This window comes from Perna viridis, chromosome 8, assembly GCF_037379345.1.
Source record: "Perna viridis isolate PV_CMFRI_1.1 ecotype Kerala chromosome 8, ASM3737934v1, whole genome shotgun sequence".
Classification (NCBI taxonomy): domain Eukaryota; kingdom Metazoa; phylum Mollusca; class Bivalvia; order Mytilida; family Mytilidae; genus Perna; species Perna viridis.
The window spans coordinates 29766434-29778970 of record NC_142452.1 but is presented as its reverse complement, the minus strand read 5'-3'; the positions used below and the strand labels follow the sequence as shown (position 1 = coordinate 29778970).

Genomic DNA, 12537 nt, shown 5'->3' with positions numbered 1-12537 from the left:
GTTGATATTTTGACAGAAGCTGTTACTATGGATGACATATTGTGGCATTCAATGTTATACTGGAGTGTCATGTAACTTCCTGTTTGAAAACTTAGTATATTTTTTCCCATTTGGTTCATGAGTAGAAGAGCAGGAGGTTTTGCTTACGGTATTGTAGTATCTAGTTCGTCAAGTAAACTAAATCATCTACTGTCATACTTGATGGCCATAGAAATTATCAGGTTTGCCATGCTTGATTTTGTGGACGCAACACCTAAGAAACTGCTCAAAGGATTTTATTCAAATTTTGTAGAATTGTTAGTCACCATATGTAGTTGGTCTTATAGTGCTGCTGCTTTGATTTGAGAAATTGTACAGAAGTCATGTGACTTAGTTGAATTTGCACATGCTACACTATAGGAACATATTGAGGATTTTTGCACTTCTTCTTTTTTTTCTTTTTTTTTTGCATAGGCAAGGGTATGTGGCTTCACATAGCAATATTGTCAAAATGTGTTCAGAAAAACAAAATAAATGCATTTTTATCCAGTTATAAGCCAACACATGACAAATTTAAATTGTTACACTTTAGTAAAAACATGTCAAATTTCATTAAATATATTCTCGTGCATTCTACAGTCAAACTAAGCAGTTTCTATTCTTACAGATTTTCCAGAATAATGCACTGGCAAAGAAAGCTTCTAAAGATGTGTTGAAAGATTTGGTAAACAGTTTGGTAACAATATTACTAGACAACCGACTGACTGCATTAGAGGAGGGACCACAGATCATTAGGACTGTTAATGTAATGGTAGTTAAAATCATAGAGCATGGCGACAATACTAGTGTCTTGAGGTAACAGTCTTTTTTTTCTACTTTTCATCCATGTTTTCTACTTCTTATTTCTTAATACAATGTAGTGCAAAGGTCTTCAGTACTATATGTAGAATTTAGTCCTCTAAAGTTAGTTACTTGGTTTTCAGGCCCTCTCTCATCCTTTTAGAAGATGCCTCATCAATATTTAAAAACAAGAAAATACCTCCTCATCATTTTTATCTGGCTATGAAACAGTAATAAAAAAAAAACATTTTAATTTATAGTATCCGAGCTGTTAAAAGAAATGGCTGCATGATCAATTTTAGTTTTCAAGAAAAATGGTTTGAGAACCACAAAGGTTGTATAAAAACCAATTAGGTTTTAATATCCTGGTATATATCATGTCATGTCATTGTTGTTAATCAGTCACATTCATATAAAAGTTTTACAGGACCTTTTCATACAGAGATTGGATTTTATTGACTAGAAAGAATCGTAGAAGTTCTTGCTTCCTAAAGTCAGTTAGATTGTAACTTAAATTATCCAAACTTAAAGTTCATATAAATATGTATACCATATATCTTGTATTTCAGTGCCCTGATAAGATTGTTACAAGACTGTGTAGCCAGTGAGACATGTACTGTAAAGTTTATTGAACTGGTCATGAAGGTTTGTTATTCAATAAAAAATATGTTATGATTGATGCATTACAGATTCTGATTAAGCCTTGTGTCATCTGTTGAACACTAATTCTTGAATGAGGGCTTAGCAGAGGTCTGGGTGTTAATAAGCCGGCATGTACTGAAATAACATTTGGTCTTTTTTAAGAGCACACCTAGCTTAACAACTGCTGTCTTTTTCATAAAAAATATAGAAATTCATAGATTACAGTATTTTTACATTTTTACTTAATTGTAATTTTACACTTTTGATTTTTTGTGTAATCGACCACAAGGATGTTTCTTTACTTTTGCTTCAATTCAGTACTTTGAATGTCTGAAAAGTTAATAGTAACGTAAGTATTATAGCTGAACTCAGCAAGTAGATGGTCAATTGGAATCACCCTGTCCATTTGTCACTCAATTTGAAGTGTCTCAGCTCCAAAAGAATGAATAAATTTCAAATTTAGTATGTGTCTTTATATAGACAGGGTGTATGTTGAAAGCAATGGAAGCTCATTTAAAAACTGACTACATATTTTACCAAATTACCAAAGCATATAGACTTTTCCCGAGCAGTGTCTTTTATTGCGAAAAATTGTTTTAATTTCAGTGTTTATGGAAAATGACGCGTATGTTACCAGACATTATAAATGATCTAAATCTCGATAAAATTTTACTGGATACACATTTGTTCCTGAAAGAATTTCCAAGTGCCTCATGGAAGACCAAATCTAGTGATCTCCCTTTGAGAACAGTTAGAACAGTATTACATTCCCTAGTCAAATTAAAAGGAGCTAAAGTAAGTGATTATCTCCCTTAGAGCAATGTTAAAATTTGAAAGGTCGAAGGTTAGATATTGAGGACAAGGACCTTGGACCTCTTCTTGTTAGAACCCCAGAGTGCATTGTATGTATCCATTTGGAGTTCTCTGTTGAAATTTGACTTGTTAATGGTTATATCTGGGATGTGAAATTGAGACTGGGAAATGCAATGAATGAAAAAAAAGCTATCCAGAAACTGAATCAGTTTATTAATGAAATTCAATGTAAATAAACATATACATGAAGTAATATACTAAGGCCTGTAAACATACATGGAATATATAGATAATCAAACATGTAATTACACATTGAGTAAACACATACATGAAAAACATACGAAGAATAAAAATAACTAATCGTGACATAATAAAATAAACCTTTTACATTCCAATTTACAATAACAATATTTTCATTTTGATAATTGGAATTGGATATCCACCGATGTTAAAATCATTAACTTTTCAAACCATTAAAATGACATAAAATTAGCCAATGTATCAATACACAAAAATTACCTAATATACAGTAGTACTGTATTCTGCATTAAAATTTTCCATAAAATTGTTTTTAGAAATTATTTCAAAGAAATTACATGTTAAATCATGATATGAATACAGATAATGTTTTACTGTATGAAATATTATTCTTTTCACATTTACAGATCATACAACATGTGAATTCAATAGACTCTGCCGAGAACTCTGAAGTAAAGGCTTACATTCAGAAAATCTTACAGAATGATCCTAATGCCAAAAATGAATGGAATGTTGAGGAGCAACAGAAAACTCCCAGGGTTGGTTGTTACAGTATTTGTATGGGGAATACTTACCATTCTATTGTAAATGGGGGATGGGAAAATACGTGTTTTGTTTTTTTTAATATTTATTTATATGAAAAATATACAATTTAATTTGATAATGTGAATATTTTATTAAGAAAAATGCAATGGGGATTCTATTTGGAATTTGAGATAGTATATGATGAAAATGGGAATTTTACACCATTCAAGAGCTGTAGCTGGTGTCATAAACTTTTGTAAATCATTTTGTTCTGAAAAATTGTAATAAAAGTCTTGGGTTATCATCCAGTTTGTTGACAATATGAAAATTAAGAATTTTTGTGGAATTTGATGCATTTTTCCTACAATTGTCAAAAAAAAATTAACTTCAACTGTTGTTGTTTTGCAGAGTACGCAAAAACCAAAGAAATTGAATAAGAATACTCATGATGTATTAGCTGAGATTTTCAAGAAGATTGGATCTAAAGAAAATACAAGGGAGGTAAGTCTTTGATTTGTCTGTCAGTGTATAAAAATACTGTGCTGGTTATAATCTCTGATAAGAATGAATGTTCTGAATGAAAACTTAGGATAGGAAAAAAAATTTCTAGTCGTCATTACTCTTTTTTGACTTCTAGCGGTTTAGCTTATTGAGGAAATGGATCAGAATCCCCAAAATGGTTCTGGTATTGATTTTCTGATCATATCTGAAAAGATAGTGATGCATTGGTGGATCAGTACCAGGCCACTCAAATTACAAGGTATTTTCTGATATGCTCCAAAAAGTTGCATGTCCATCCATCCGCCTGTCTGTCATTTCCCCTATGGTTTCAAGATGATAAAGAAATCAATGAGAAAATCTATGATTACTTCTTTTAACTTTGCAGTTATTTAGTACCATAAAATACAGTTAAGTTCAATTTTCAACAAAATCCAAAATGCAGTGTTTTGAGTTTTGAACATATTGCCATTCCCCTATTTTTGTGAATATTGATATAACTGTACTTAGTCTCTACAAGGACTATATTAGTAATTTTTATTGAAAGGTACATGCCGTAAAATGGAACACTGTTCTAATCTGATCTAATCAAAATGTTTCACCTATTCTATCTTTATATCTAGGGTCTGAATGATCTGTATGATTTCAAAAAGAAATATCCTGATGCAGACTTAGACCCCTTTCTGAAGAAATCCTCAAATTTCTTCCAAAACTACATTGAACGAGGCCTGAAGAATATAGAGCAAGAAAGAGAAGGAAAAGTCTCATCCTCTGACTTTGGAGGTATTAAAGTGTTGTTTGGTTGATATTTAGTAGTTTGGTCTAAAAATTTTCTTAATTTTTCTCAGAAGCATACTTTTATATTTTAATAAAAAACAAAGATCACCCATCTTGATTTCGAAATCTACACCAATAAAAGATATTTCATTGTTGTCACCATTAAATACAAAATATTACCAAAATGCATTTATTATATTTTGAAACAAACCAGAAGGAGATTATACATATGAGGTTAATGTCTATAAACATTCTTATTTTTATTAAATTGCTGGTTGGAAAAAGAATGAGGAAGTATGATATATATTACAATAGTTCAATACAAAGTAAATTTCTGAGAGAATGTATTGTATCCATATGTTTAAAATATACACTACATTATAATAATGAGATTACTGCATTTATGTTGGTGAATATTATCTCTCTGTTTCAGTATTGTACTCGCAAGGCTTGGAATAATATTAATGCGGAATCTCCTATACTTAATAGCAAAGCTTAATTTTTATGACCGATTCAATGAGTGGGTGGTATATTGGAATCACCTTGTCTGTATGTCTTTTCAAATTTCATCGCAATTAATCTTGGCTCACAATGGAGGGATTGATTTGAGATCTTATTGCACACTGGAGTTTGTTTCTTTTTGTTGTACACATTATGATGCTGTATTTTTACATCCTTCTATCATTAATGAAAACAATTTATTTTGTAGTATCTATCAGAGCAGATAATCTCCAGCAGAGTGCACATGATACCTCAATAGGTCATCAACACATACAACAAGTCGATTACTACAGAGAGAGATTAAAACTACTCAGGTCTCGTTGTGGCCTGGATAATAACGAGGTTAGTGGGCAAACAAAGGTATCAAGTATGGTATACTGGTACTCAGTGTTTCCAAAATATATTCTTTCAATAATATGACCTAATATAAAACTAGAAATCTTAAGAATTTGGTTTGGTTACATGACCAAAACAAGACAACTCAATATTTCAATCTGGACAATGCCAACACTTACTTTTTATAAAAATGCTTCCCTGGCAATTTAAAAGGAGTGATTTCTCCAATATGGAGTAATTTGAAAAAGAATTGTGTCTTATATCACTTGATTACTGTCTAAAATTCAAAATATGATAAATATACTATCTTCAATTTCACACGTTATCACCTTACATTATTATTAACTTTTGAAACATCTTTAGACTTAAATGCCTCTTACAATGCAATACAAGATTTTACCTGAATATTTCCCAGCATACCCACAAAAACAATACTTACCTCCACCCTAGCAATTTGATAGGTATACCAATGCTTGTTTTATTACTTCAGATGAAAATACAACCAGAGGAAGAACCAGTGATAGCTAAACCCCCAGAACCTGAACCTGAAATTCTGGTACTGATATCTTAAAAATTGTATTATCTTAATATGAACTCTAGAGATGATTTTCTTGCACTACTTCCCAGATTTCTATGATCTTTTTTTATCCAATACAGATTTACTTTAAGAATGTTTCATTTTACTGTAATTTTTTAGTTATTTTATCTTTACTATCTGCCTGCAAAAATTAAAATTGTAGTAATTTATCTTTAACTTGAATAGCTGAAAAATAATGATTAACTTTCCTAGTACTGCTATAAACCGCAAAAATAAAATACATGTACACATTTTGAACCCCAAACCACAAAAGTTTCATTCCACCAAAATTACCATATTTTGGTTGAACTGAACCATATTAACACCTGTACTACATAGTAAACTATAGTATCATACTTGGACCCATTAGTCGATTTTAATGAAAGTCATAAGTAATGATGTCATAACAGAAATTCTACAAATACAATACCAATGTTTAATTAAATAACATTTGTGCAACTACATGTAGGTCAGTGTATAAAGACACAATGGCATTATTGGGTGTCCATCTTTATCTTTTTCGTTTTGTTCTCAAAAAGTTAATGCAGTCATAACATGCCTTTTTGCTAAATTTCATAATTTACAATTACAGATCGATGTTGATAATGCTTCAACTGAGGAAGCACAAACAACAATACCAAAGTCAACATCGTCGACGGATGTGTCAGAGCTTAAACAGAGACTTGAGCGTATCAAGAAGTTAGCCAAGAGCTAATCAGCTGATTATAACCTTATGTGCCAATATTATTGCAAAATACTTTGGATGTTTTATTGCGTATGTATAAACTGTAAATTCAGAAATTACTGCATTTGTATCTTATTGCAATTCTGGTACTTAATGTCAAAAACTGAATTTTGTTGTTTTTTTTTTTTTTTGCTATTTTATTTTTATTTTATTTTTTTTTCACAGTCTTGGATAATTCCCATGTAATCCTGCAGAGTTTTATATTTTATAGTACAAGTATTGCTATTGAAATCATGGTACTTTGGAATAATTTCTGAAAATACAGTTACCATCACTGTGAAAAGTGCTGTGATCTTTAGAAAGATAGGAATAGTTATAAATTGAAGGTCAATCATTAAAAGCTACATTCATACAAGTGAGATTGAAGAAATAGATGTAGGTTATTTTAATTTACCATATGAGTGTTACATATACATGTAGAGTACATTTGATGAGCTTTATTACTTAGTTCCTTTTGTGGTGGTTTCATGAACAATGTATGTGCTATAGTCATGCAATGTAATTAACTGTGAAAGTACTTTTTTATGGGTGTCATTTCTCATGTTTTGTCAGAATTCTTTTTCCTTTTCAGTGGAAATTTTACATTTTTTAGGAAGTATTTGTGATTTTACTAAATCATAAAAACCATTGAATGGATACCCCATGAAAAAAAAATGTTCTACATATTTTTAACACGATAACCATGCCAATGAATCTCAGTTAACAACTGAAAATTTTCTCTACATGAAAAATGCATGTTGCATATTAAACTACAGGTTTCATATTTTAACATTCAAATTGACATTCATGTTTATGTAATGTTAATGCTTTAATCAGGGTTTAATCAAACCTGTTCATTGGAATGGATAGCAATATTTCCCAATTATTGAATACTTTTTGTACTTCACTTGTTTCATTCATTTGATTTCTGTGTGCATGAAGTGTTCTGTCTTACAAGTTAGTGTGTTTGCACTCACAAAGTTTCATTTTCAGTGCTGTGTATTTTGACACCTTTTTTTCTGTTTATCTATTGACGTTTGTATAACTTTTGGCAAAGTTTTCATATACTGTTAATTCAGAAGTTAGGGCAAAATATATATGATGTTATCTTATTTACTTCAAACAACACTAAGCCAAATGTGGAACTTAAATATTTTTTTTTATGTAAATGTTGAAACAATACAGGTCAATTTTGCTATCCTGAAAGTTGGAAATGAATAAAATGATGTTTTATTAAGTGTAAGCAGTATAATATTTTGAGTCTCACCAATTTTGCCAAGTCATTCAGGAATGTAGAAACGAACAAACAAAAAATTATTATAAGCCTTATTGCATGAAGTAATTTGTAAATTCTGCAATAAAAGGTTAAATAAAAATTTAATTTTGCAATTTAGGAACTGTCACACCTCTCACTTGCTAGTTTTAGTTTTGGCAATTCCAGGCTTGTTGTATTCAATATTTGTAATAATAAAAACTTAACAAAAATTTCTCTATTGACAAAAAGTGATTCATTACAAGTGCTTGTATTATGATGCTTGTGATTCAACCAAAAATATAGCAAATACATGTAGTTTCTTTATAGGACATTCATCTTTTTTCCAAGTGTACCAACAATATATATATATATGTGTGTATGTTTAACAAAAAAGAGATGTAATATTTATAATTTACCATACCATCATTTTTGAGAAATCAATGGACCTTAACAGAAACACGGAGGACTTGTAGAAATGGTTTTTTTTTAACAATGTCGTTGACCAGGCAAGGTGTAGTTTATACTTTTGCCTGTAAGGCAGTTGTTATTTTTTAAAGCAGATGTTGGACTTCCTTTTCTTCACATACATTATTACAAAAGACCATTTTTCAATAGTAAATTAGTGGTTAATTCATTTTTGAGTCCGGGTATTGTTCACCATTGAAATCAATCATAACAATGCATTTCATTTACTATTCATTTAATAGGCAGTATTTTGAGCGTAGAAAGAGTCCTTCCTTGAAACCACATTGAAAACGGGATGATTCAAAAGGGGAACCTCATGTTGATAGTGACAGATATGTGTAAAATTGATATTAAAAATGCATCTTCCCATGGGATACATTGGTGTTAGACAAAATCTATACCTCACATATGTAATCTGTATATTCACAAAATGTGTGCAATATTTACATGTCACACATAGAATGAGGTCATTACTACATGCGCAAGAGTTTCATAGTTGCTGACTATCAACATATTAATTTTCATGTATTTTGGAAAAGATAGATGCTAATTGAATTCAGATACATGTACATTTATATGGAAAAATACTGTTTTAGTTCAGCAAACAATGTTTTTTATCATGCCATTTGTGGATCCAGAGAGAGGAGATGCGGTGGTTGAAACCCCTCTTATGTTTGAAAATTTGTCAATTTTGTGTATTTAATTGGCAAAAGTTGACCAATAATAGCATTGTATTCACCTCTTGTATTAATGTCCCAATAGAATTTATTTTTGTGCTCAGGTTGTGTTTTATTTACAGTTTTATTTATCAAAACAATGCAGATCTCTTTTTGTTTTGTTTATTAGATTAGTAGATACAAGATAGTCATGCTTGAATGAACACTACAGTGTTTGTGGTAGCAGCTTTCGGAGTTTGCTTTGAAAATTGCAACTTAATACTTAGCTATTGAAAATATACTTTTGCGGATGTTAACATTAAAAAAATATTATTTGTCAGGACAGGTCTGGGTTTTTATAGAAATCTCAAATTGAGAATGTTCTCAAATTTTAAATTTCAAATGATCGGATTAGTGGAGTTGAAGAAGGATTTGAGGAGAAACTCAAATTGAGAGGATTTTTGAGCCCAGGCACAGATATTGTAACTTAAACTGTAGTCATTATCTCATGGGCATTTTCCCACATCTGTTCTTCAGTATTATATTGTATAACATTAATTACAGTGAAATCTGTCTAAATCAATCCTTCAATAGATCAGAAACCTATCTAATCCTGACATCTTTAAGGTGCCTTTTTACCCGTGTCACCAAGGGGAAAGCCAGTCTTGTAGCTGCGCATCTCTGCCCATCCTTTTGTCCATCACCCTTGTAATATGTAACCCAAAAAGTATTGAACCAATACCATTCAAACTTTGCACAATGAGTACATATTGAAAATGTGCACCTTTTATTATGGAGTAGTTTAATACATATTGAAGATACTTATGTGCTGACAAATATATGAAGATGATACAGATTCAAATGTATATTTGTCTTTTTGTCAGTTTCAGTATTTAGAATCTGTATAATCTGAACTCTATTGTAAAGTGATCTTTTTTCAATATTTGATGGATTTAAACTTTCAATTTTATTTTTCATTGCAAGGTAATTTTCTTTGTTAACTGTACAAAGGTGTGCAAAGCACATGCCCATATCAGGAACATACATTGTAAATCAACAACACTGCCAATTTAAAAAAAATGGAAATGGGGCCCATTTTAGGCATTATATGTTCTGTTTATATTTTCCTGTATCACTTCTGTACCTGCAGTGTTGTATTAAATTTAATTTTTTATCTTTTTTCTACTTGATTTTTTTTTTCTTAAAAACCTGTATTTCTTTTCTTTTCTCCCCTCATTTCATATCCTGCTTTTGGCTGTGGCAACCAACTTTACTGATACATCATACTTTTGTGTGGTAGATTTCACATATTTTTAAATGTTGTATAGTTTGTTACAGAAGCTAAAAAAAAATTCTAAATTTAAGAAAAGTCTGTCTTATTTTCTTCTACTTCCTTTCGTTTTTGTAAAAAGTCAGAAGAGACTAACATTTTGTAGTCATCGTGCAAATTTTCTCTGTGTATATTTATGCAAAGAAAGAAAGATTTTATTATTAGGGAAGGCCAGTTCAGATCAACCTTGATATACCATTTAATTTGAGGCTAGTGTCATTCAGTACCAGTGTGAGCATTTTTGTACCTGTTAATCTAAAAAGTAATTTCTAAGTGTTATTAGCAAATGCTAGTTAAAATTTTATAATACAACCTTGCAGCTTTCAGCCCCTTTTACCCTATCTCCACATTGGAGGAAGTTTTTGTTTTATTATAATGTAACCATGTAAAGTGCTTTTGATCAAACTGTACAAATTTTTGTTTGTAGTTATTTAATGATGATTTATTAATTATGTTGAAGGTCTTCAGATTGAAGAGCTTGCCAATTATGTGATATTAAATTGATGCTATGTTCAGTGTTTTATTTTATTTAGTAGTACATGGTCATTAGAACATTCTTCTGTTATACCACAATTATACTTCTATGGAGACATTTTAAAGTAATGTTTTTGTAGTTTCTGGTGGGTTAGATCCCTAGCAATTTCAAAATTGGTAGTCACTGCTTCACTGCCAAGCATGTGGCATATTGGATTGACAACGATTACTGGTGGGCTCTGAGTCAGAATAATGTTTCTGATTGAGGTGACCTGTGGACTGTTGCTTCTTTGAGCTACCACCTAAAAAAATCTGACTCAGATTGATGGACTAGTACAAAGCACATAGGGCCAAAAAGAAGGACACATTGATTCTGGTCAATTTTTTTTACTCTATGACAAATATTTTTAAATCAAAAGTGGTGCTTAAAAATACAAATCCATATAAAATTCAAACACTGCATACTGTAGATGTAATTCTTGTTGTAGAGAAACCCATTGAACAAACCACAAAAACATGGCTGTTGTTACTAAAAAATAGAACAAAGGGGTCTGACAGATTTTTGCATATATCTCCAAAACTGTTAGGTGTGTTCTGACGGGATAAAAGCTTTCGGCACAGTGAGGTCTATCTGTGGTCATATTTTCCAAGTTTTGTTAAGCTATGTTAAGAGTTATTGTCCGTTTTACAATGTCTGCTTTTTACTTTCAAAAATGTTCTTCTCAGAAACTACTGGACAGAATTCAATTAATATTGATTTGATTAATACTTAGGTATGAGCATTAGGAATTTTTATCCAAGAAAAAAAAACGACCGCTTTCACAAAAAAGTAGTACATGTATTTTGCTTATCAAACGAGATGAGCGATTCGGACTCTTTAGAGCCTCTAGTTATCTACTTCCGAATGACAAACTAAGGTTGCTTATTTGGTCTTTAACTGTTTCTGAACTTTTATAAAGACAGCTACTTCATTGCAACCAACTTCAGAGCTCTATGAAGCTTGAATGGTTTGTTCATATTTGCCCGAACTGCTCAGCGTTCGACCTCTGTGGTTGTATCAAGCTGTACCTTTGGGAAGCATTTTATTACCCATTGATTTGGATTATACGTGTAATCAAGCAAGACATGCATTATTACAGCCAAACCTCCAAGGGAGGATAAAATTATGCTGTGATAAGACAGGTTGCCTTTATATACAGGTTAATTTTATATAGAATATATAGACTGTCTTGTTTCGTTTTCACTCTCAGCTTACTTTAATGTCGCCGTACCTGTGTATAATGCTGTTATGGGCCAGCTGCAGCCTGCCCTGTGGTGTGAGGGTTTGAAAACCAATGAACGACCTTGCGCTGACATTTTTTCATCCCGCTGGAGTTGTCTCTTTGACATATTTACCATGTCCATTCTCGTTATACTAGACAAGAATATCATAACACACTTAATTGCTAAATACAAGTGGTTGACAAAATGAATACAATTGACCAAAACATAAATGCAAAAAGTTCTATGAAGTAAATATTTAAAATATAAGACAGTTTTACATACATAATATATATTAGGTTTAATTTACAACTAGGTAATAATCAGATTATACAGTTTGTCCACCTTTATGTCTTGTCTTCTTCTAGTTTTACTCGTCTGTATATACCAATGTATATGACATCTGAGGTTGTACTTCAGAAATTTCTTCAATTTTGCTTGATCTCGGTGTATTTACACATTTGGACTTGCAAGTGGAGATTTACGCATTTCACCACACTAATACACTATGGTCGGCGTTACAGTGTGCTTTAGAAAGTAAAATGGGAATCGAACTTAGTTTAGAACGGAATAGGAATTTCGAAAGTCTAGGGATATAGTTCAAGCAAAGATAACATACAAGAGCCG

At 31.2% G+C, this 12537-nt stretch overlaps 1 protein-coding gene across 2 annotated transcripts in view; it reads left to right on the top strand.

The window, feature by feature from the left end:
- LOC148610166 (cytoskeleton-associated protein 5-like) overlaps positions 1 to 10691 on the top strand; it is a 59127-nt gene extending 48436 nt beyond the window's left edge. For both annotated transcript variants that reach the window (XM_088542288.1, XM_088542289.1), the window contains exons 38-46: positions 647 to 834; positions 1389 to 1464; positions 2068 to 2256; positions 2940 to 3071; positions 3466 to 3558; positions 4179 to 4338; positions 5042 to 5175; positions 5660 to 5725; positions 6339 to 10691. In XM_088542288.1, the coding sequence (XP_088398414.1) occupies positions 647 to 834; positions 1389 to 1464; positions 2068 to 2256; positions 2940 to 3071; positions 3466 to 3558; positions 4179 to 4338; positions 5042 to 5175; positions 5660 to 5725; positions 6339 to 6461 (1161 nt within the window). In that variant the 3' untranslated portion in view covers positions 6462 to 10691. The remainder of the gene's footprint in view (positions 1 to 646; positions 835 to 1388; positions 1465 to 2067; positions 2257 to 2939; positions 3072 to 3465; positions 3559 to 4178; positions 4339 to 5041; positions 5176 to 5659; positions 5726 to 6338) is intronic.
- Positions 10692 to 12537: the final 1846 nt, after the last annotated feature.